Genomic DNA, 27,144 nt, shown 5'->3' with positions numbered 1-27,144 from the left:
ACAGAATAATTCGTCCGTTTCATAGAATGATAACGAATAAATAAACAAGTTTAATCAAACTTTGCATTTTTATCACCGAGAACGCTGGTAAAATACGTATCAACCCTGCATGCGCATGTAAATCAACCATTTTTTAATATATTTCTTTATTATACATCATTATAGCGATGTTTTATTGATTTCAATAATTATGCAAAATATCGAGTGGCGGATTCATATTTATTATAAATGTGTTTTCATACTATTACCATATTTTCTGCCAGCATGTTTTATATTAAATGATATTATTTTACAATTTACGTATATGCAATGAAAAGGTACAATATACATTCGGGGATAGCAACTTTTATTATTTTTAATATTGATGCACATAATTTCAAAATAATCCATCGATCTTTTTCATCAGATTTTTCTTTTTAGTTGATGCTATAATGGATTAATGGACAATGAACTCTGTATGCAAGAAGCGCAGTGTGAAAATAACTTCGCACGGTAGTAAACTCTCGACGCTCGATTCCTCCGCTTTTACGCGAACGGGTACTATGGATGTTCTTTCGAGGAACTACAGTATATCGAACGATGTTTCCCAAATTTGCTCCATATTTTACCTCACACAAGAAAAAAAAATGTTGCTAAAGAATAGAACTAATAAAAAAAATACTTTGCATATTTTATAATTCTCGTCATAATGTTCATATTGTTACATGAAATATAAAAAAAATATTTAATATTTAAAAGAATAGTAAGAAAATATTCATATTTATTTGTAAATATATTTTGAGTCACCTTTTATTATATCGAAAATTATATGGAAAATATAATTATTTTTTTGCGTATTAAATACCATAGAAAAGAAATACACTACATTGCGCTTAATATTGATCCGCACTAAATGCTGATTGCTGCCTTGAAAATGCTCCGAAAACACAGCACACGCTTATTCGATCATTCGTAGAACGCGTGTAATTCGTGTAATTTTACGATGAGTCGTGTTACACGGATTATTTGAAATGCCGATTATTTGCCGAATAATGTCAATGGGACAGAGTAAAATAAAGGCCTTGCTTAACCTAAGCATAGGAAAATAATTGCAAATCCTCAGTATACTGCCCGTCTAGGAAAGCTCGCGAATTTATCCCCATTAATTTCTATCACTATAGGGAATATGGCATTTACCAATGTAAACTATATGTCATAATGTTGCATATATTCAATATCATCGACATATATCTGAAATTTAGATAAATAACAGAATTTAATAGAAATATAATAGTTACTCAAATCGGGCAATTAATTTTCCTAAATTATGTATTTATTCATACAGTTATCATTTATTTAATACGAAATAATTGTTTAATTTAAAGATAAACTTTATTTTTGAATAAATAAATTAATTGCATTAAAATATAATTATTACGGAAACATAATAAATAAATAAAATATGTAGGGTAAAGGCTAAATAATGACTACGTTGTGAACAAAAACTAGATCAAATCATCAAAACATAAAGTCAATTTATCTGAACTTATAAATCACGAGATATGTATGCATCATTTTTCTGGAACACGATACTTATGCTTTTCCTTTTCACGCTAATAGTTATGCACGAATATCTTACGAAGTTTTAAATAAAAAATATAAATTATAAAATAATATTGTTAATATTTATAAAAGAAATATCTAAAGGAATTATATAAGTGAAAACTCTACTGCATCGATTTCTTGCTAAATAAATTCCTCATTGTATGAGTACACATATGATCGTCAGTAAATAAATCTAAAAATAAATATCATCTTGCTCGATATACTGGATGAGTATAGATATAAAACATTGCATTTTTTATTCGTTCGATAGAAATGTTTTAGGAAAAAAATCAGAAGTAGCTAGAGAAAAACATATCATATGAAAACATAAATGTATGATATCTGCACACCATATGATATTAATTGATTCTGGTGGCACGTGTGTACATGCAGGGTTGTCGTCGCGATATTGTCTCGAGTGTCAGTAAATAATATTTCACGTCAAACCAGACACATCCGGTTACCAAGAATCGCTGTTGAGTTGTTATAGGAAGGAATGTAATATTGCAAATATAATAGCGTGCCCCCTTGGTTTTAACTTTCTTTATATATTACTTGCGCAAAATTTCTTCCATCGATATCGGGATAATAATAAGCGAACGGGTTGTTTCCGAAAGTTTCCGAAAATTTCTCTTTCACTCGAGCGTAAAACACGGATATTATACATTCGGCGAACGAAAATCAAATACTTTCATTATTACTCTTTAGCGGGATATTATCGCGTGATAGAAAATTAAAATCATTTGCACATCTGCCGAACGGGAGGACTGTCGCCTAACATGGGAATGAGAGAGCCATTCACGAACGTTCCATATTCGACAATCGCTTCCGCGATCCTCGGTCTCGCCGTTAATGCGTTGAAATATCCCGGCGGCGAATTTTAAACGAGATTCCCGTATTGCATTCCTTCGCACTGCTGCGCGGTATTTCCCGCCGGGATCTAGCTCCTTAAATCGATCTCGTCACTCATCCTGATGCGTTTTCGATCGATCTTTGAATCTCCTTACGGTACCTCGCGACAGGTGAAAGGTATTCGTAGTGAAGTTGTATTGCAAAACACGTAAAAGATCCTTTTCACTAGAATTTTACGACGGATGTTTCTCTCAAGTGTTTACAACTATTCGATTTCGACTGTTGATTTGATTGATACACGGATTAAACGATCTCCATTATGTTTGACAAATACTAACTGATGCTGTTAGATTGTTCAAAAACGCATGCAATTGATACAAAATTGATTCGTTGCGTTATCAAAATTATAACAAATTACTAATGTTAATTAGTTATATATATATATTCCAAATGAATGTGTCGAGGTTGCAATTTACAAAATAGCCTCAAATAAATAATTAATAAATTAATATTATTGTTAATAAGATTTATATGAATAAGTAACAGATATGATTGAATTGATAATATTCGCGAAGAAAGATTTGACTTGTTAATCGATTCCCAGATGATTCAATTGTCGAATTAAAATATTCGTATAATTGCTGAGTGAGAAATGCGATATTATTTCATTAAGTTTATTCGAGAGATGAAGATGGAAAATTAATCCTCGTTATCAGGCAACTAGTACGAGAATAGTAGGCGGTATTTGGTGGTTCTTCACGCTGATTATCATCTCCTCTTACACTGCGAATCTGGCGGCCTTTCTGACAGTTGAAAGAATGATAACGCCGATCGAGAACGCCGCCGATCTTGCGGAACAAACCGAGATACCTTATGGTACTTTAGAGGGTGGAAGTACGAAAACATTTTTCAGAGTAAGTACAAAATCATGAAGAAAAAAAGTTAAAATTGTATATGTCCCGAAATGTTTCTTAATCAATCATGCATAGTTATTTTATTTGGAATTTTTTCCCTTGAAAATACTTTTCATCGCATTTTTCATCAGACACATGACAATTTTTGCGTTCAAATTTTCATTTTATAAAATAATAATTAAGCGATATATATAACTTATATACAGGATGTTAAAAAAAAACTATTCAATATCTATATCGTAAATAGGACACATCATACTGAGTAAAAAGATCTAGTTAAACATGCGATGTGAGAAGAAAATAATCTGTCTAAATCTCTATTTCGATATTGACAGAAGGTATTCCACATGTCCTCCGTCCATTTCCATGCACGCTTGGCATCTTCTTCTTACAGATCCGTAATCGTCGATTGATGACAACTGACTGATTGCCGGTGAAATCTGTTATGAAGTATGTATGGAAATTGAATGAGGATATTAAAAAAGCGGTTTATAAACAAACACTGAGATAAACATCGCATGCGACACATAGAAGCCAGTAAATCAATAATGATGTTAACGTATAAAAATGTTTATATCTGTTGAGCTTTTTTGACCTATATTTACTAATGGTTTTTTACTCACATCAATATGATATATCTTATCTACCGTGTAAATATTGAATAGTTTCTTTTGAATATCCTGTATATGAATAAAATAAATTTTAATAATAGAAACATTACGTTAATGAACAATGTAGTTCGTTGTATTGCGAAAATTCGAAAAAGATATAATAAAAATATAAAATGTAACAAGTTATATATCTGATATATTTGCACTGACATAAAAAGAAATATATATCTAAGAATCGGCTGATTTACATTATAATTTGTGATATATTTTTGATAATATATGTTATCATTATATTAATATTTTTCCTGTATGTTTTATCAGAAAACTATATGTTATATTCGTTGAACAAAAACGCCACTTTTAACACAAGTCCTGCTCCTCTTTTGAGCTATTCTTCTTACGGAAACACAAGGAAATTAGCAAGCGCTGAAATTAGCTAGCAAAAAATTTCTGAATTAACTTTACAGTAGATAACATCAAAGAACGACCATTTTTGTTCAATAAAAGTACTCGTTTTATAGACTCGATGAGTTAAAAAAAGTCAACAATCTTCTTTAATATAATATCAATTTTCTCATTTTTTTTTAATGCATTTTAAAAAGGAATTTTTAATTAAAATTTTTTAATCAAATCTTATAATGCAGATCAGAAAATTGGATATAAAGCGTTATAGAATTAAACAATTGGAATTGTATAATTTAACAGGACTCGAAAATTGGAATCTATCAGAAAATGTGGAGGTTTATGGAATCGAAGACTCCAAGTGTGTTCGTTCAAAGCTATGAAGAAGGCATAAAAAGGGTCTTGGAAGGCGACTACGCATTTTTGATGGAATCGACTATGCTCGATTATGCAGTTCAACGCGATTGCAATCTGACGCAAATAGGAGGTCTATTGGATAGCAAAGGATACGGAATTGCTACTCCAAAAGGTAAATATGAATAAGGATATCAATATATCTTCTCTTGTACAAACATTTAATTTAAGAGATAGTTACCAATGTATTTAATATTAAAAGTTAAGAAATTTCTCTAAAACAACTGGTGGCTAATTAAATCTCTAGAAAAGAAAAACCTGTTTCATTAACCGACACAGAATACATTCAAGTTCAAGAAAAGTATATTTTGCCATTGTATAAAGTATGCTAAGTAGTACAGTTAACTAACTATACTATATCGAAATAATTCTATTTTCCGCGAAGCAGAAAAAATTCTGTATATATTATATTACGTCATGTATATTTTTGATCGCATATATTCGATTATATATTTAATTTGCAATCTAATAGTAAAGTTACACTCGGAATTATGTCGCTGAAGCAGAAATTGCGAAACCCTTGACCAGCCTAACGAAGGCTTTTTATATGCAGGCTCGCCCTGGAGAGATAAAATATCTCTAGCTATTCTGGAGCTGCAGGAAAAAGGTGTAATACAGATCCTCTACGATAAATGGTGGAAGAACACCGGCGATGTGTGTAACAGAGACGAGAAGAATAAAGAGAGCAAGGCTAACGCTCTCGGAGTCGAAAATATCGGTGAGTTATTAACGAATCCTATGTGGACTGAATTTGAACAGTTTTTACTACGGACAAATATACATGTATATACATTAGGAAAGATTATAAGCTAATAAATTATTGCATAATTTGTAATAAAATATAATTTACATAAAGTATAATACAGTTAAATTTTTGATATAAAGTATTAAGAAAAAAATTAATTATCTATAATCGAACTATGTTTTTTCATTTAATGCCTTTGTCTTGTCCGCCAATCAAATCTTTCGATTAAAAAGTTGTACTTATTATACAGATGTCAAAACAAATATCTCAATAATATTTTTACAGAAATATCTCATACGAATATAAGGTTTCTCTTAATAAATGTCGAAACGATTAATTTGTTACTATATAGTAAAGAACAATGATATCCTCCCCGGTCGAACGCGATGGAGACAAAGTCCGAAACGAAAGAAAAAGGAGGCTTTCAAGCACGGCAGAATCTTGTGCAAAGTTCGCGGACAAATTTTTCTTAGAACTCTTCGGAAACCGCTTCCGGATTTTTATGGAAGTCACAACAAGTTCCTTTTTTCTCTTCCCCCTTTAGCTCGAGTTTTCCTCTTTTTTTTTCTCATTCGCGGAAACTCTCTACTTACTTTGCTTCCTTTTCCTCTCTCTATCTCCCTCTTTCGCTCTTTCTCTTTCTCTTCATCGTAGTCTGTAACTTGGATAAGTACCCACTTTGCCGATGGTGTAAATGTACTCGACGAGACAGAAAGAAGAATGAATCGTGCCGGCGTCGCGTCGCGGTGCGAAAATCTCGCGAAATTACAGTTGCTAATCCCAGTGTCTCGATTATTTGCCATAGAAAATGAACGATCGTCGCTGGCTGACCTTTATTTCGCGCTATTTTATAAAAGTAAGCAGTCTACCGTCTGAAGAAGAAAGCTCTTTCATTTCCATAATCTTAAAAAGTTATTGAGACAAAAATGTAAAATATAAATTGGCTTCTTCTCCTTTCTAAAGCTTTAATGACATCAGAGAGAATCTCTTTTTAGAGCACAAACTGTCTTGTAATTATTAAGCCGATTATCTTAAATTGAAATTATTTGTATTAAAAATTTTGCAGATATTTAATATTATGTTTGTTATAAAAGACAATTTTTTTAATACAAATAAAGAAATAAATAAAACAAGAAACTAGATACATATGTGAAATATAAAACTACCACCAAGTAAGTTTTATCAACGTTAGTTACTTCAACTTTAATTTATATTTTGTTTTCCTAAAGTTATAACTGAAAAAAGTGAACAAGGAACACAAGGCCGTTTAAACTGTCAATCCTTTTTACGTTAGTTTAAAAATAAGAAGAATTGAAGAGAAAAAACAAACATACATACAGAACACACTAAGTAAAGTACAGAAAATTAACCGGTTCTAAATCATATAAAATACATATGTATATACGATACATTTATCTCGCACTCATTAATCCATAAAGTAAAATCAATAAACACATTACAGTGGTATAAAAATAAATATCGAAGTCTTGCTCGAATTCAATTAATATCTACTTACTTGTATTCCATTTGCTCCATTTATCTTTGAGCATCGCCAACTTAACGAATTTCCGGATTAACGAGAATCTCTTCGAGAACGATGAGTTACGGATAATTGCCAAGCGTCGTGAGAAACTTACCGTCGTCCTACTGGAAGGAAACTTAAGCGTATATTTCTCGACGAGCAGAACTTCCTACCGCGAAACTTGAATTGGCCTGTAGGCGCACAATGTCGCGCGACCTTTCTCCGGTCCGCGCCTCTCTTGATATCGTTTCGCGAAACAGGCGCGAAGCCACGATATCGCGGCGCCCGTACGAGAAACTTTCCTCTTTCCGGCGACAGTAAGTCCGGACTGTCGTCATAAATCATGATGGTGTAGTTATGCAAATCTACCCTGTATCCCCCGGGAATCCCGGCTCAGTTGTCTTGCCGTCAACGATAAGTGGACACTTTTTAGTCTGCTCAAAAATTCCTCCGTCCTATATATTTTCTACCCCATTCTTTCTTTTGGCTTGAAATATATAGTCGAAAGTTTCCCGCGGGGATATAAAGAGTATTTGCCGACATAAGTGAATGTATTTCACAAAATTTTATCTTATTTTAATCTTACGTTTAATTTTTATTTTGTATAAATTAAAGAAAAATAAATTATAATAGAGGGAAATAAATTAAGGAAGAATAAATTGTTGCCTATAAATTTACAAATTCCATCTTACATATTAATTAATCGGAAGTAATGTAACATCTTAGAAATCTAAATATACCATATATAGAAAGATTTTTTGACAATAAATTATAGTATTATAAACAATAAACTGCAAAAATCGATCAATGCACAATTTAATTTCTTATCGGGAAATGTGTATATAAGAAAAATTGAAAAGTTCTTCTAAGGCACACTTGTCGACTGCCTTGAAACGAACTTGGCGTACTGTCCTTTCGATCAGCGAAGTGAAAATTTATCTTTGATCATATGAAGAAGAATATTGGTCTCAAAGTTGAAGTGTTTACTTCAAACTCATTGTAGACATTATTTGTTCAAATTTTATATCTAATCACATTTTTTAATTCTTTGTAAATTTTATTACAGCCATTATCTCGATTACAGTGATTTTGAAATATCGAGTTTAATGCTGCTTAAAAAAAATAAGAGAATGGAAAAACACAGCAATGCGCATTGCATAAATTCACTAAGATACAAGCAAATAGTTCCAATCCCACGAATAACTTTGCGAAACAATCGTTAATTACGAATGCGTTCTTGAATTTCCGCATACCTCCAATCCTCTTTCGTCGAGCGTAAACTTAAACTTCATGTTTTTCCATGTTTTCTCTCGCATCGCGATAAATACAAATACGCGGCCATTTATCAGTATATATGTTTCCACGCTCTACTGAATAATCCGTCGCGTAGTTTACCCATGAAACGACGAAAAGGCGATCGATCTGAGAGCGCACGCTTCGCTTTGATATTGCGCGCACGATTTCCCGCGGCCAAGAATTTTTTTATACCCTTTTTTTTCCTTTTTCTTCTTCTTCTCTTCGCTCTCCGACAAACTAGCGAAGATGGACAGGAGTGAAAAAAAGAGGAGATAGGACAAACTCGAGATGGAGGATAAACACACCCGTATTTCTTGACTGCCAACGGCGTTCTGCTCGGTGAAATTATAGAAGGGCGAAGGAATGAGCCCGCCGGCATTAAAATAATGAGCTTCCGGTTTTGTGTCATTCCAGGCGGTGTCTTTGTTGTGTTGCTCTGCGGCCTGGCGCTCGCGATCTTAGTGGCGATCCTCGAGTTCTGCTGGAACTCAAAGAAGAATACCCAATCGGATAGGGTAAGTTAAGCAAAATGCCAACAGGACGGTACAGAATTTTATGCTTCGCGTGAACGTGTTGCATGAGTTGTACTTTCTCTTGATGGGGCGAGGTTGTTTGAGTCTCGAATTAAAATTCTAGTATTTCTCTTGATACACAACTACTTCTGCTTCCGAGTTATTATTTATTATGTTATTGGCGCGTTTTTGTTATAATATTACTCATATATCTTAGACTGAACGGTGTAAACAAGTGTATAAAATAACAGAAAATTCAATTTTGATTTTCAAAAAAAAAAAAAAAAAAAAAAATTATGATTGTATTACTATCACAAAAAAAAAAAAAAAATAGTCAATTTGATGTCTCTCCATTCTCGCGTTTTCAGGTCAAGTATCTGTCTTTTCATATTCTGATGATATTTGCACTCTAACAAATATATCGAGTTTACGTATATCACAGTGAAATGCGATTAGATGTTAATGTGATAAATCGTATCCGCGCGGCTCGTGATCAAAGGAACAACATCGTAAATAACGAGCAATGAACGGCCTCGCTCGATGGAGAAATCAGCCTCTTGCATGCGTTCGGTCTCGTATGATCGTCTCGTGTGTATCGTGTCTCTTGGTGTATGTTGTATCTGTCGTATCGGCGTCTGCCTGCATCGTCGGCGATCATCTTGGACGGTAAACACATCCGCGTGCACCTCCTGCCCATCTCGACCACGTTTAATCACTCTCGACAGTCTCTCTGCGCCGAAATGGCCTCGGAATTGCGATTTGCCGTCCGCTGCGGCTCCCGCCAGAGGCCTGCCGCGAAATCGCGCAATTCCGCGGTCGCCGGATCGTCCTACAGAAGAAGAGCGCGTCTCTCTTCCACCCCGGAACACGAGGAGACCACCTACATACCGAGCATCGAGTTCCCGCGATTAAATGGTGTAAGTCTTGTCCCGCATGATGGGCTCGCGCGATTAATCTCAATCGGCGTCTCTGAGGACAACGCTAAATTTCACGCGTTTTGATCGCACATTAGTCAATTATCTTTCACTATTCGTATTGTAAATTGCGTATTCTGCTTCTTTCTATCCTTCATCCAATTTAAAAAAAAAAGTAACAATAGCTTGTACACGCAATTACAGAGTATATTCAGCAATTTGCAACGGATTAAATGAACAAATAGTCATTGACGTATATATTCGCGAAGAAAAGTGGTATAACAATCAGGAGAGATACAAATGCGGCAGCGAATTATAAAAGCTTTCCGAGGAGAGCCGATTGCTGATCGCGGAGAGCGATACTCGTTCCACGGTAATTCAATTTCACTGAGCAAAGACAATTCCGAGCTCGAGATTTTTGTCGTCTTTTGTGTTAACGAATAAAGCATCTTCGCTCTTTAAATGCGTAAAGAACTCTATGCATGCGTGCAGTCAGTCGAAAATCCAATATCGCGCGGTAATTAGAGTTACCGTGCTAAGAGTATAGCTTCCAGAGAGCCCAAACATTCTTCGTTTTTATATTCTAAACAGCTCGAAATCAGAGAAAATCATGGATAATCTAGGAATACAAGCATATAATACACATTTCGACAAGGGAGTACAATTATAAATGCCAAAACATTCTACGGATTTCGTATCGTTCTACGTTTTTTGTAAAGCGTTATGGTAATTACGTTTTTGAGTATACATATATACATATATATATATATATATATATATATATAGACGTTGGGTTGATTTTATACTTTCGAGATTCCTTTACGCGCGAGCATTACAAAAAAATGTCGATATATATAAAATTGTTATAATGTATTTTTTTTGTTATCGCACGTTCGTAACTCACGCAATCTTTAGCGAATTGGCTGTGGTGTCAATGCAGGGATTACATATACTGCACACGCTTACAACTGCAGTATACACACTATCTAATTGCATGCGTAAACTTCTGACAATAGTAACGCGCGCTCTATTGCGCGTTGCTTCGAACGTAATTTAGTAGAATTTCTGTCGGGAATGGTTTAGTTTCACGATGTAAATATATGTGACACATGAATGAAAATTTGATGTCTGACATATCCTTTACGTTTATTTCTTTCCTTTAACGATGTAAGTCGGTGATGTCTTGAAAACTTGAGAAGAATATATTACATTCTGATAGAAAGTTATCCCCGTCTATGCAAATCTATCAGAGATATCCCATACGAAAACTTGCAAGAGTATACTTTGTACATACAAACATTATATCCTCAAAAATGGAATAGTTTCTTAAAAACACATAAAGTAAAATGTCCTAGTATTTAAAAGTGCAAATGTCTTAAAATTTTGTAAAAAGATCTCGCGATACAATTTTTTCGAATTGTCTTCTTTCGAACTCGTAAATGTCATCCTTTTCCTCTATTTTCAGAGTATGAAATCAATAAACGAAAAACTGTGGAGAGAGAATAAAGCTTATCGTAATTTTGCTTCGCAATAATGTATCATTTATTTTATATAACTCGCTGACACAAATTATAAAAAAAAATTATTTTACAATTTTGTGTCATTCTTAAAATTAATAAAATTAAAAAATATTTTTTCTCTTTTCTCATTTATTTACTTTTATTAATAATATTTTATTTTAGCAAATTATCACAAAAAGTTCTAAAACTTCATATTTTTCGCATAATTTTCTACGACTAAATACTTAATCTTTTCATCTCGTGTATGACGCCATTTAAATTGCAAATATTAAGATGGGTGATATCTTTTTATTAGCAGTGGAAATTTCGTGAAGTGTTGACGTGCTTCAAATTTTCGCACGACAAGAGCGATAATATATTGCTCTCTCCCTTCTCTTCTTCCCGCTTTGACATCTTATCTCTCTACCTCTTGTCATACGGACTTCTCCACTTTAAAGTTTAATTACCATCATGCCAAAGTAGGATTAGCAACTCAATCAACGAATTCCTTCAAAACTATAATATAACTGTTACTTCAAATTCTAACGACTAATTTCTCTCGGAGATAAATGACGTGTCTTTTAAGCCGTTACTTGCAAAATATTGCCACAACGATTGATCAACTAAAAATGTCAATTCCATGGGCCATTCAAACTCTTCAAACACATTCACTTCTTCTATCCTTCCATCAAAACATACATAAAAAAATAATAATTTTTGTAATAAATATTTTATTTGACGCGCGGTGCATATTTTCGCGTATACAATCGAGAAACTGCGAATCGAATGTATTGTATCGTAGTACACAAAATTGAATGTATTGTGTCGTAGTACAAACATCAAAGTCAACTATCTGACAGTAATTAACTCATATTTGTGCACACCTGCTGATACATACAGTAAATAGCGACATTCGCATTATCGAGAAAATGTAATTATATTTGAGTGAAAATAGTGCATTCTGAATTCCAATAAACCGCATCAACCGCATTATTCTGTCTCTCCGTTGGCTTTGAACACTCTTTATTCATTATCTGTCACATTATTATAGTTGTATCTTTTGAATCCTAACTTCCGCGTTTATTCACACATAAATAAGATTAAAAATAAAAATTTTTTAATCTTTTTAGACAAAAATGATAATAATTTTATAATGTATATCTATAGAATTTTGCAAATATGAAAAATAATATACATATTGATATTAAAATTATTTATATTTATATAATTTTAAATTTACTAAGCATTTCTATGATTTAACTATATAAGAGAATAAACACAGACATAATTATTAATACTTTGTGTTCCGCTCTTTATACTCTGATTATTCAAGTTTCTGAAAATCTGTTTTTCACATCTTAATTAGATTATTCACGTTTCTCAATTTCCTGCAAATTGTGTAGAAAGTTATAGCATAATTTTTAAATTAAGATATTCTCAAAAGTTCTTAGTAGTATAGTTCTTAAATTAAGATTCTCGTATTTAAAGATCCTTAATGTTAAAAATTATTATGTAATTAGTCACGTCAGTACGTATTAATCTGTTATTATTTTTTATTTCGTAATTACCAACATAAAATAGATGTCTAGACTATATTCGCACAGATGGAGATTACTATTCGCTTTTATGAACTGCTCCGCCTTCATATAACTGTCTTTTAACAGGCAATATATCGCACGCACTTCGTTCCATTCTAAAAACGTGATCCGAAAGCTATATCGGTACCACCGTATTCCGGAATCCCTAGTAAAAAATAATTTCGCGGAGCACGTGCTCTTTGTTTCAAACAGACAACTCTAAAGACGTAGTTATCAACACTATCGCGCGCGGCTTAGCGATAACTTTCTCCTCTCATGTTTCTCTACCTTTTTAATAAACTTTTAACAATATCGCGCAACTTTTAATAATGTCCGTGTCTACTTGCGTCGTTGTAAAAGTCGATCCTTTGCCGATCGGTCCGATACAGCTAACACTCGCGCTTACTTGTTTCTCAGCAGGAGGGTGGTGCGTTGTCGATGACGGAGATGAAGAAATCATTGAGCTTCGATCAGGTGCCCCATGGCGGAAACACCTAGCACAGGCCTCATCCTCATCTTCGTCGTCAACAACAGCAACAACAGCAGCAGCAGCAACTTCAGCAACAATCGCAACAACAGCAACCGCCATTGTGCAAAGCCATTCCCACGCACACGCGTCACACACACTGCCACTCACATTCACACCTACCACACAGTCACCATGCGCACAAACACCAAGCACCTCCGCCGAGACAGAGACGGGGCTCTTCGGGCATCATCTTGGGTCAAGGTATAATTGCCTATCTCCCGAATACCGATTATCCTATCCTATTATATTCGCTACGTCGAGCGGTATGGTGATCGTTACGCTTAAATTTGCATGGATTAATTTGAAACATTGCAGTAGATAAAGTTAGTCAAAAAGAAAAAAACATTATAAATTTAACTTAAGCGGAAATAACATTTTTCTCTCTATATATATTTATTAAAATGTCAGAGAATCATTTTTTAATCTTCTATTGTTTTCATTTATTCTTTCTAAAAATTTATCTTTCCTATTGTGTGTTGTCATATTTATTTAAATTACTGCTCCAAAAGTTTTACGTATTAAGTTTTACATATTATGCATACATATATTAGTTATGTGTAAAAATATAGTAACTGTTTATTTTTTTGTTTAAACCTACGACGTATTTAAAAAAATATTTCGTGCCTGTGTATATTCAATTAAATTTTAATTAAAAAGTACGCTTATACATCCAAGTTTAAAGAATTGATCGTATAAAGATATTGAAAGCAGATGATATAGTATACTTATATCAATGTGATTTCAATGAAAATGAATTATTAACTACTATGCATTAGGAGGTGACCATCCTGAGAATATTCTCTGGAGATTCGACTGCGACCTAGCGGGTGAACCGGACGTAGTGATTTCTCCGCCGCCCCCGCCACCGCCGCCGCCCTCGGCAACGGTCTCGAGGACCACGACTCTTTGACCAATACTCGAGGAGGTGCCGACAGGTGTACCAGCTCAAAAGGAGCTGTCCACGCAGGCTTCGGTGGTCATCAACGTAATCGATCAGAAGGAGACGTGCTTATAGCACATATAGTCGCCGGGGCGGGTCGGTAAACCGCAACGAGGGCCATCCCGCGCCGACGACGATGTCGGATCATCATTGATTGAAAGCGTGATGACGAGAAACTGAGGCTGAACGATCAATCAATCGGACGAGAGAACTAAAGTATTTTGTTTATTTATTTTCGTTTTAAATTAGAAATACGTTCTCGAACGCGATACCGTGTAGTACCGATTATTGTGCCCCGACAGTAAACAAATGTGTATGATATGATTATCTCAATATTCGAAGAATCAGCGAAATCGCGCCGGCAACGTTATAAAAATGTATCATCTAATCAGGATAATGGAAGCTATGTAGCTATTCTGCGTTCGTTAATAGAGGCCAACATCTCAATGAACGAGTGGTTCCCGAAACTATTGGGATCAAAGCAGATGAAAACGACGGAACGCTATTCAAACGAAAGACCCGTGGTATATATATATAGCTAATGAAAGCATACATCTGACCAACAAATCGAGCCGGGATCAAATCGAAAAGTGCCAGTGCATGAGTATCAATCGTGATAAATATAGGAATAATAGGAACTGCATGGAAAATGAAATGCCACGCGCAATGCCAGTTGACCAGGAATTGCTCGTGTTTCGAAATTTCCCGACGCAACGGCAGAATATCGAATGAAAAGAGCCGAACGTTTATCCGAAGTGTGTCCAACCAGACTGACCGGAACCGACCGCGATGCCACGACATGTGTATCGGCGGAACGTGAGCAGATTTCAAGAGCCGAATTTCAAATTACACATATCGAAACGGATGTAAAAAGCCGATAAAGTTTGTTGAAGGCTGGTTTTCGCGTACAGAATTGTATTTCAAAGTTATATTGCAATTTATAGGCTAGACATTTTTCCGCGGAAACCGCCAAAGAATCATCCGTTATATACGAAATAGCTAAGAAAATATCCGCGACTGCCTCTTAACTGATTGACAGTAATATGCAATTACTTTACGATTATCATGCCGGATTTTGCGATTTCTGTAAACGCAAGCGTCAAGTCGATCGCGAGATCGCTGACACGGTCCCACACTAACGCGATGTCAACGTCTATTGGAATGCAAATTCCAATGACAATAATTTCGGACTGTATTTTTGCAACCATAATACTTGCGCGTAAATACTTTCTCTTTCACGAGTCCTCGATCTCGATAAAAAATGCGAAGCGAAAGGAATCAATAGATGCATAAATAATCGATTATTAAACAGCTAAATAAAACTTTCACACGCGATGAAAAATATAATGCAATAATAAAACATTGAGGGTTGTATCATATGACTCGGACCAAATTCAAATTAGTAATCACTGCCAAATTTAGCGTAAACGAATGTCAAAGCAAACAAACACCCAATAATTTTGAACAAAAATCGATGAATACAAAAATTAAATTGCGACAAATTAATACAAATGATGCTTCTTATTATGAAGAATTCATATTATTTCTAAACTTCTAAATTTTTCTAAATTACTTTACATTATTCCATAAAATATAATAAACAAAAAGTAAGTTCAAAATCTAATTTTAAAAAATTCATTGCGTTTTTAGCAATTTGTTATCAGAAATCCATTTGTATCATTTAATTAGAAGAACAAACAACTCAGAGTTCGAGTCACAAAAAAATTACAATAAATATATCCTGATAACGACGTGCGTTTCGTATATATTACAAGAAATCTCTTTTGCCATGTTAATACCATACTACGTCCGCGTGATCAACGTATGTATAAATAAGCGATTTAGTAAAAAATTAGTTATTTTTAAAAGGAATACACACATATACATTGGCACAATTATATAATTTACATTTAAAAAAATAATCAGAAATTGAGTCGTAAGATAATTAAAATGATGAAAAAAAATGATCTCATTGTCTTATACATAAGCATGATGATACACTAACTGTTGAAAATTGATTTATAAATCTTTTGTATAAATATATATATATAATATATGTGTGCGATTTATAAATGCACTTATAACGTAATGTATATGTATAAATATATATATATATATATATATATATGTATGTATACGTCGACGTGTGTGTACATAAATACGAACATATTACGCGCGCTTGTGGTAGATGAAAAAAATCGGAGCGCGCGAAAGACCTAGTCATATTTTGACACAATCGAATAAATTATTATCATTGACGTGTGTACAGCGAGAGTTTTTCACGAGAAGATAGAAAAAATAGATAAGCCGATTAACTGTTTTTAGCTATATACGCAAAGTTTCATATATTGTGAATATATTATTATATTGCTGTTTGTTGAGAAGAGTACGTCGTGTGCGGCGAATTTATTAATATGTTACACTAGCCGTTGGACGTGAAGAATGGGAGTGAATGTATAAGTGTATGTATGCGAACATTTAAGAAGAAACTAGACGGATCAGATATGTCAAAAGTTAATAAGTCTAATATATTTCGAGATTAATGAATTTGACATTTATGCAAAGCACATTTTTAGCCTTTTAAAATAAAATTAATTATTTGTGAGTTAAAGTAAAGATTTGCTCTGTTGAATATAATTTAATCTTAAAATCGTAAATATTATTTTATATCGAACTAACTTTTTTATAGCGACTGCACCAAAAATTTTATAGTAACTGACAAACATTCATGAAGATAAAAATTCTAACTCTACAGGGCTAATCTTTATTTTAACTTACAAATTAATTATTAATTTTATATTTTACAAGTCTGAAAAAAAAATTTTATTTTTTACAAGTCTGAAAAAATACTTTTGCGCAATATCAAATGAATCTCGAAATGTATTAGATTTATTAATTTTTGATGCAGCTAATTCGTCCCATTCCTCCTTAACGAAAAAAGTTTCGTTATGACGTGCGCAAAAAAAAGAAAACGAGCAATCTATACTGCCACATCTGACAAGCAATTCGCGATACATTTTCAACACATTTATACGGCTAGATAATAACATTATATAAAACACGTACAGTTAAAAAGCGAAAATTAATTTATTAGCAAACGCGACGATTCCACGTGTGTAAGTTTGCGCAAAAAAGTTTTTTGGTGTATCTCTCTCTGTAACATTGCGACGCATTATTTGCATTTGCAAAAAAAATATTTCTGTATACTTTTTTGTGCGAGTTCTTCCGATATTTTTAAAAATAATTGAATATTATATTACGATATGTTACGGTATTTTACGACGAAATAAAGCTTTATGTTTCCTCTTTGTCGAAGAAGAGACAAATGATGTAAAACTCAAATTAAAAACTAACAATGAAAATTTATTGGCGCATTAATAATGAAAAATTAATTAAACAGAATGTTTATTAGCAACGAGAACAGCAAATGTTTGAATACTTTCTCTACATTGAAATAAAAGGTTTTAACATGGGTTGTACAATATTTAATAATGCAAAAAATAAACATTTTCGATGCTCATAAAAATTTCATAACCCGTATAATTAATATACTTTTCACGATGTTATTACATAATAGTGGAACACTTTTATAATTTACATGTGAGAAAAAAAGAGATCTTTAAAAAAAAAAAAAGAAACTTATAGTCGAGGAATTAATCATAAAAAGGACGTCAAAATAATAGCGATATTTTTTGAAAAAGAAAAAAATAAATTTTAAATATATTATTTTTTTTATAGAGAAACATAATTTGAAAAAGAAGTTAATTCTTTCAGAATAGAACTAGAAATTAGAAAATGAAAAAGAGAGCTACAATGCATGTTCTATATTTCTCATATTTTTTTGGTATATTCATCGATTATTTATACTTTATTTCTCTCATCTTTCTGAAACATTTATTCAATCTATTCGACTGACTATCGAAGACCATTATGGCTATCTGACTTCCTTAACTCTTTCATAACTGCGAGGTAAAGCAATCAATCAATTTCTCGTCTCATGGAAGAATGTTCAATGAATGCTTTTGACGAGCGCTACATAACTCTGCAATTGCATTTTTCTATAGCAAGCAATTCTATCAGCGCAGCATTTTGTGGATAACATGACTAATCAATACGATATTTCATCAATCACAACTCTTCAATAAAATATTTGGAATATCCCAACCTTTTCGACCATTCACGACCACTGATGGTTACAGTGTTTACGCCAATCTCGTACATATCCGCATTTTCGATAAATCTGCCGCGAAGATATCTCTCGATGTCGGGTACAATCGATTTCAACAATCCGCTCTATAGACAGTAACTATGTTTGACGGATTTCGAGGAAATTGTTTCAGTGCAAATCTACATTCATACATAATCCGATATCCATAGAACAAAGCAGATAAAGCATTCGGTGAAATATGCATGATAGGACATTGCGCAGCTCTCAGATTCTCTAATCGGTTCAAAGACTTGGTGTGCATTCAACGAAAAGATAGCTCGAGCAGAAGCAACGTGCTAAATAAACCCTAATATTTAACTGGATATATGTTTTAACACGTTAATGTTTTTATATATATTTTTATATATATTCTAAATGTTTTTGTTTCCAATTTCTTGAAATATTGTTACGGAATACCATGTCATACCGTTATTCTTTTCGTGTACATTTTGTATTATCGAAACAAAAGCGTTCAAACTGTTGAAAAAAGATTAAATTATTGTCGAAGTGAACAAAGCTATGCCATATTGAAAATTGCATTCGTTTAATTGTATTGCTTTAAAGAGAGTACGTTAAAATTTAGGTCATTTTGTGACATTTGAGATTAGAAGAAAAATGAGGGGAAAGTACATGAGACGCAATCAATGAAACTCGAATGAAACTCTGATAGTTCTTTCGGAAGTGATTAACATGTACATGATTTTATAATCAATCTCTTGAAACATTTTTCATAGCATATATTTTTAAAAGAAAAAGAGAGAGAAAGAGAGAGCAAAAGATAAGCATAAGATTAACAATTAAAACATAAAACAAATTTGTCACATCTATCGTTTTCCTAATTTTTTAAATAATAAAATTTTCTTTTAATTTTTATTTTTATTTATCGTGAAACATTAATGACTATTATAATGATTAGTCGCGATTGCATTTTCGAATTTTTAATATGCACTGAAATTATTCGTAAAGTGCCAGATAAATACATTGAAAGATGCAGAGATTCGTAAACGAGGAACAAATTTTCAATATCTGCTTAATGAGACCCTAGAACAAACAATCTTCTTGTCTCATTGTTCTTTTCTCTCTCTCTCTTTTCTTTTACTTTTTTGTCTTTCGAAACGTTGAGACCAATGGAGAGAATCCATTGGCTTAATGCGTTAAAGCAGATGCCGCCAACAGAGATAGAGAAAGAGCGCTCTTGCTTTTCCTTACCTCCCGATACAATTACATCTCTTGTCGTCGTTTATGCGATTAACAAATCGTACGTTACATACGCAAGAGAAGAGAGAAGTAGAATTTACCGCAGCTCATTCATTAGTAACAATAGTAATTGAAGTAAAGTATAAATAATTGGCAGAGGAGAAACAGGAAATTGCGCGATAATATTGTTATTTGGCAAAATATCAAGAAATGTCAATAACAACTATTTATTTAATAAATTGCTTATTTTTCGTGTTTTTATAATTTAAGTATACAATCAATAGTTATATAATTTTATTTTACTGGGAGAGAAAATATTGAAATAAAAAAACATGTTTTATTTTTATTCCATCTATTAATTCATGGGAACTGAATAAAATTATTGACTAAAGTTTTTTTAAAGATAATCTCTCCATTTTACAGAAAATTATATTTCTAATATTCTAAGCTTGTTTCTCGCGACTCCTACATATGTAGTTAATTATGAATGACATATATTCTGGAAAAATGAAAAAATCGCGAATAAAAGACAAATCGATGATATTGACCGAGAATGATTGGATCGAGTTTTTTCACAAATTTTATCTTCTATATTTTAATATTTTCAGGAGAAATATATTCGTCATTTTTTACAATTAGATCTAATTCGCCATCTGTCTCGCATTGTGTCTCTGCGAATGCTCTGGTATATTTATGTAGACTCCATTTCACGTATAATAATAACCATGATATTATTTTCATTCGGTAAAAATTTTGAACAAAATTATATTACATGTATCAAAAGGCCTCCGTTAATCGACTTTGGAACAATGTGAAAACTGGAAACCTGATCAGTTGAGTTTATTCGATGATATCATTCCATCAAGTAATCGATGATACAATAAGGAATCCTCCCCCCTTCCCCCCTCCAATATAATGTTTGTAGCTTATGTGTTTTTTTTTAGATTGTTTTAGTTTAGTTATTGAAATATATATATATTTATAAATATATTATAAACTTTTTCAAATAATTGCGCAGATAAACTTAATAATGGTCTACCAATTGTTAATATTAAATTAAATATAAAAATATAAAATAATCCGTTATGTAAGTCTTCATTAAATATTGTTCCATAAAATTTGCTTGTTGTTTTAGTTTGCCAAGATAACTGTATAAATTGAAATAATTATGTTATAGATAAACCTAATAATAGTCTATTAATTGTTAACATTGATGTAGATATGTAAAGTAACCCGTTACGTAATCTTCATTAAACATTATTGCATAAAATATCTTTGTCGTTTCATCGACTGACAAGTCATTCGCCAAGATAATTTCTGTTCATAACACTATAATTTTGCTTCATTAAGCGCATTAAAACACACGTGCGTGTTTATTCGTTACTATTGTATAATCTAAAAATCTCATAGGTTTTAATTAACAAAAAAAACCGCAAATCTCGATAGGCGGTTGTTTTCGGTTCTCCGCTCCTATTTTACATTTTACGACGGTACGGGAGCTCGATCAAGTTGATTGCGTTCCTTTCTTTTCAATAATCGAGCCTTTAAGCGAAGCCTGGCTCGCCCGGTACTCGCAAAATTTACGAGCCAGTATGCCAGAAATTTCCCGAGGGAGTGTCGACTAGTTTGGATATCGATTGACAAACAGGACCTCTTATTAACCGTTCCACCCTGTTATCTAATCGAAAAGCTTCCGTTGACAGATCTGTCGGTAGAGGCCCATCTGATAAATCAGAGATAAATCTGCGCGAGTCCTATCCCGTTGATTGATCAAGCTCGAGGCTATCGTGACGTAGTCTGTCGCGATGGTGATAGAAAATGCCATAAATTTTCTAATACCCGTTCTCATGCAATATATGCATACTATTGTATTATTTAATTCATTCTATATTCCACGGATTTGTAAATACGTATAGATTTAAACAGTGTTTTAATAAATTGTAATAATAATTGAAATCCTATTTGATATCATATATGATATCTTGAATGATAGAAAGATTTAGTTGTTACAGTTAAATGCAATATCTTCATGGATTATTCTGATTACATTTCTATTCTTTATCAATACAGTAAAAAAAAAGTATAATACATTAACACTTTATTATAATATTAATAAAATGTAATAACAAAAGAGAAATTAATTTTGCAATAATAAGTTATATGTACCATGCCAACGTAGAATCTATTTCATTGATCGACATAACAACACATTTGTATTGCCTATCATCATTGAAATGACTTACGCTGCAGCGATTATTAGTAAATTGGAGATCGAAAGATTGTCTTTTCTCATATTCATTACCTGCGCACGTAAAATGATCGCCTTGATAAATTATTAATATTAATTAAAAGTTTGCGCTTATCAATCATTATCAAATATTTCTGATCATTCTTTTATGTGTATTAATTTTGTATAAAATACATTAACTAAAGATTTTTAGTAATAAATCTCAAAAACATTTTTTTGCAACAAGTGCAGTAATTTGTAGACATATTTGCTATATTTGCAAAGTTACATATCAAAGACTTTAAATTTACAGCATTTTTGCTTACATACTTTTTTTAACAAACATGACATATGGGAAACTTTTGTTTTCACAAGATGATAAATATTCAATCATTCACAAGATGAAGGACGCAATCTCTGCTGATACCGCTCTCTTTTAAAGACGCATTTATACGTTCTAGCCTCTTCGGCGAATATCTTTAAGCAATTATAATTAAAAAATCAAAAATGCAAATAGATAAAAGATCTAACGCACTCCAAATTAACAACAAATTAATAATATTAATATCAAATGTGAATCAATAAAAAAAAAAAATTAGATATGTTCTTACCCGCTCAAAACTACTTTATATCCTCTATGTCCGGATATTTGCATAGCTTTATCAAGTAATTCGTATAATCTCGCCACCGATTCGTCAGCAAATACATGCACCAAATATACGGTACTACCAGTCAACGATCTAACTTTCAATCGCAACTCGCCAGATTTTCCAGTTGCCTCATTTATTTGATGCAATAACGGAGGCTAAAACAATAACGTTTGAATTTTCAAAGAGATCGTATTCAAATGCATTTTGCTTTTGGCAAAACATAATTTCTTTAATATTTTGCCAACCATATGCATTTCTCACCGTACTCTTTCTTGCATAAGTAGCTGATTTTGAAACGCGAGGATGATTCGTCGTAGAATAACCAGGGGCGAGATTGGCGATTTTAAGCTCACCGATATCATTGATTTCTGCTGTACTAGACGCCTTTGATTGCAATATTGATTGCATGCCGATATTCAATCGTCCTCCAGATAAACTAGCAGATTTCGAACGCGGCCGAAGGCGACTTCCAGCTGTCCCCGGTCGACTAACAAAATTTTATTTAAAAAAAACTTAATCAAAAATAAATAAAACTATAATTTATGTTAGATTAGACGGAAATAAATGCCAATTTCATTTTTGATGTATCTGATCTGAATGAAAACCTGTATGACGATCTGTCGGAAGAACTGTGATATCTCCCGTTGCTAAATTGAGTTCTCAAAGCATCCTTCGACAAGAATGATTGCTCATTCGTCGACATATCAAATTTCATATTTTTCGTAGCCAATTCTCTCTTTTTTCGGAGTAATAATATTTGTAATATTTTGAGATTTAAGAATTTTAACAAATATAAAGAGCTTAATAACTTTACTTTTTCTCGTCGACTGCTTCGTGCTAACTCTGCATTAATATGAGACTGAAGATGAGAACTCGAGCAAACATTATTATGTGAAGCCAAAATTTGCGATCTCAGAGAAAATAAATCGGCAGAAGGTGTTTCCAAAGAAATTTTGGATTTCAATAAACTAATAAAAAGTGAATTATAAATTGGTTAACAATTTAGAAAATATTTTCTTATATATCATTGTAAGAAACAATAGAGATAAATTTAATTGTTTCTTGCATTTGAAGATATGTATTATTAAGATAAATTATTAAATATTTATTTATTCTTTGTAATAAAATACCGATTTGTTTGAAGAGATAAAAGCGGAATATTCTCCGAAGCGTTATCTTTTAGTAAAGGACTAATACGACCAGATCTTTGCAAAACGATATTTGGCCTTCGTGAGTTAGTCGATAACAAGCTATCTACTGCAGATTGTTTTCCCAACCGATATCCTTGACCAGGAAAGCTAGCTGTGTTGCCTGCATATAATTCCGTTCTATGATCTTCTATCTTCAAGAGAAAATAAAAATAACGATAGCCAATTAAATTTTTCTTAGCTAATAATCAATTTCACATTAATTAAAAAATTCGTAATAAAAAAAGGTGCAAAGAACAAATTATATATACTTATATATCCTCTCTAAAATCTTATTTGACTAATAATTTACTGTGAAGGGTACTCCATCGGGATATCCTTGTTGCAATTCAGAAGGAAAATATCCATCCAGAATATCACGAATAAACGAACTTGCAGTTGGATCATCGTAAGATCGTAATGGTCCTTCTTTCACAATCATACCGTTCTTATAAAATTTTAACGTCATGCAGGAAGGAGTCTTCAATCACAAAATGCATAAGAAAAATGTTGATAGGCCATTATTAAAATAGTAATGAGTAAATTACTACATTAATTCCAATAACTGATCGACAATTAATAAATCAATTAATGGTCTCCATTTAAAATACAATATATCTTATTGAAAATGTATCATGCATAATTCATCGCGTGATACATTTCACGTTATTTCTGTAATGTACGCGATGTGAAAGAACGCCTTACAAATTAGAGCAATACTTTAAAAGTTGCTCCTCCTCCTTTTTCGTTATGGTGAATGTGAACTTCGCCCTTTCCCACGGCTAGATTCAACTGATCGATATTCGCAACTAACTGATCATAACAGGCATCGAGATAATTACTATAACGGAATTACAAATTATTAAATCGATTATTTCCACTTCAAATTAGTAATGTATATTCTAATTACTTGCTATCGCCGTCTATGTTCATCGCGTTTTTCGTATCACCCACCCACGTCATTCCATAATCAGCCAAAAATTTCTGCGATATTGAAATTATAATTGCTAATTATTGCTACCAAAGACGAACATATCTAAAAAATTTAAACCTCCATTTCGACGATCTTGTGTTCTAATGTCAGACATCGTTGATAGAAATATTCGGAATTGTTAGCCTGAGTTCGTTGCTCTTTTTTCCGCAAGAGCTCCTGATTTTTGTACTTTGCTTCCCATTCTTTGATCTATGCCAAAATAATATCATATATCATCCAAAGAAGCGGAACAGATTAAATTAAAAATTATGAGATTAAATTAAAGAATATCTTTTTCAAAATAAGAAAAATTATAAAATACTTTTATATAATTATAAAATAATTAAAAAGAGAGAAAGAGAGAGAGAGAAAGAAAGAAAAAGAGTAAATAATACGTGAATGAAGCAATATATTCATATTATCTTATAAATAAATTTAACAAATTAAAGAAATCAACGCGAACGTAATTAAATCCTGCTAAGAGTTTGCTATAAATTTTTGAATGATATTATATCCTTAGATTAAGAGAAGCGTACAGAGAACCTTCCGCTTTAAGCGACCGATTTCTTGATCTTTAGTTCGCAATCCCTCCTCGGCTTTTGTTAAAACGATTTGCATCTTTCGCATCTGTGATTCAGCCAGATGTAATTGTTTCGTTAACATACTAATGAGCTCACTTTCTGAAATCAGTGCAATAGCACTGTGATATAATTCCACATAAAACATGACAATTACGAACGAAATTACGTTCTCTCTCTAATTCCATGCGTAATATACGAAATGTTTAAAAATGTTAACAAATTTCCGTTATATATATTCGTTACTAAACATTAATTCTTCTCAATGTATGCTCTGCATATATAATTATAAAATTTTTTAAACCTTCTTCGATTACGCTATTTACAGGGATGGAATTCCTAGTCATCTTGGAAGCATTATTCCACAATTTTCTCGCGGAAAGATTTGCATTGGAAACCTGGCAGCGAACATATGAAATTTGGCTCATACATTCTCCAGCATTCTATATATATATAATATATTGCACAGTTACCGTTCTATTGATTCGATTCGAAGATTTGCTATAATCGAGAACGATTTTGTTGTCTTCCAATGAATCTGTTTTCAGAATTTGAGAATTTCCTGTTGTGGTGTTTGATATGCATGATGACGAAGGCAATACCTTCAATCTAGTAAAACGCTATATTATTTTACCTTTACGAGTGATATGTTGATAATTGGCAATAAAGTGCACATTTTTCATTGTTGTATAAATGTGACATATCCTAATATAACCTACTTGCTATTGCTGTCGTGTGACAGGAATAAAGAATTTCTTGGAAATCTCTTTCTCGAACGAATTGAGGAATTTCCCTGGCTCATGTTTTGAATGATAGCATTAATTAACGAATTCGACAACATTTACATAAATTTTCTTACGTCACCAAAAATTAGTTATTCGTCCGAAGTTGTATTTACAATATGCGACGTAAGAAAAGTCGATTTAAATAGATTCAACGTAAGGGAGATACATAATAATAATTTATAGCATGTAAAAGAGCAAAAAAAAGTTTTCATTTACAACTTTCATTTTTTATATGTTTATTTATCAGTACTCATTTTAAAAATTACGAGTTAGAGATACATGATAAGCTTATATTTTAATAATGTTTACTTTCTATATTAATATTTTTCTATTTGCAATTTCCAATCAATGAAATAGATCCAATATAAATCCGATATAGTGTAATTTAAAATCTTGCGTATTTTATTTCGCGTGGCAGTAATTTATTATGAACAGAGTTTATAAAAGACCTCGTTCTAATTATACAAAGACTTTGATATTCTAATCACACCTTGAAAGTAAGGTCAAGACCTTCCGCTGGATTCATATCATCGACTTCGACTTAAAATCACAAGTGATAATACATATCCAGAACACGTGAAATTTAAAAAAATTAAACCTCTATTATATTATTTATATTGTAATTTAAAAATTCACAATAGATATGTAACGCAAATATAAATAATCGTAATTACTATACAATAGATTTTACGTGTAAGATTACTCTAAAAAATATATATTAAAGTTATTCGATACAAATCAAGAAAGTTAATGATAGAGCTGATTTTAATTTTTATTGTCTTACTCGATACATTTAAATGATTTAATGTTTTTTTTTTTTTTTTTTTTTTTTTTATAGAAAAAGAAACCAATAAAATTATAAATAGAAACAAATAAAAATAAATTAAAACTCAATTATTTTAATCAATGTTTATAAAAACAGCTTAATAAACAGCAGATTTAAATTATTTACGTGCAATTTAAAAAAATTTATTTTTTGAGACAGATTCTTTAAAATCTGTAATGACATTAATTTTTCATGTATTCTTA

General features: G+C 32.2%; 2 protein-coding genes and 1 long non-coding RNA gene across 7 annotated transcripts in view; 1 reads left to right on the top strand and 2 right to left on the bottom strand.

Moving 5' to 3' along the window:
- LOC138937439 (glutamate receptor ionotropic, kainate 2) overlaps positions 1-15,812 on the top strand; it is a 129,875-nt gene extending 114,063 nt beyond the window's left edge. For 2 of the 5 annotated variants that reach the window (XM_070303740.1, XM_070303736.1), the window contains 7 exons: positions 3,153-3,350; positions 4,667-4,892; positions 5,331-5,495; positions 8,755-8,855; positions 9,578-9,767; positions 13,260-13,572; positions 14,148-15,812. In XM_070303740.1, coding sequence (XP_070159841.1) covers positions 3,153-3,350; positions 4,667-4,892; positions 5,331-5,495; positions 8,755-8,855; positions 9,578-9,767; positions 13,260-13,572; positions 14,148-14,154 — 1,200 coding nt within the window. In that variant the 3' untranslated portion in view covers positions 14,155-15,812. Of the gene's footprint in view, positions 1-3,152; positions 3,351-4,666; positions 4,893-5,330; positions 5,496-8,754; positions 8,856-9,577; positions 9,770-13,259; positions 13,573-14,147 lie in introns of those variants that run through there. The other 3 variants (XM_070303737.1, XM_070303739.1, XM_070303738.1) reach the window with 3 other exon arrangements.
- The window catches only part of LOC138937442 (uncharacterized), a 33,456-nt gene continuing 15,785 nt past the window's right edge, over positions 9,474-27,144 (bottom strand). Inside the window, exon 3 of the long non-coding RNA XR_011447518.1 lies at positions 9,474-9,732. This is a non-coding gene — a long non-coding RNA (uncharacterized lncRNA). The remainder of the gene's footprint in view (positions 9,733-27,144) is intronic.
- Positions 22,329-26,171, bottom strand: LOC138937952 (uncharacterized). Its single transcript, XM_070304668.1, has 14 exons — positions 26,050-26,171; positions 25,804-25,939; positions 25,635-25,728; positions 25,296-25,432; positions 24,831-24,962; positions 24,690-24,763; positions 24,500-24,620; positions 24,093-24,260; positions 23,723-23,934; positions 23,407-23,560; positions 23,198-23,328; positions 22,854-23,079; positions 22,554-22,747; positions 22,329-22,419 (listed from the first exon to the last, which is right to left on the bottom strand). The coding sequence occupies exons 1-14, from the start codon at positions 26,169-26,171 to the stop codon at positions 22,329-22,331; spliced, it is 1,992 nt and encodes a 663-aa protein (XP_070160769.1).

This window comes from Polyergus mexicanus, unplaced genomic scaffold, assembly GCF_030449975.1.
Source record: "Polyergus mexicanus isolate NDT 795.1 unplaced genomic scaffold, iyPolMexi1.0 SCAF_11, whole genome shotgun sequence".
Lineage (NCBI taxonomy): Eukaryota > Metazoa > Arthropoda > Insecta > Hymenoptera > Formicidae > Polyergus > Polyergus mexicanus.
Note: the sequence above shows the minus strand (reverse complement) of the source record. Positions and strands in the feature narration are given on the sequence as shown.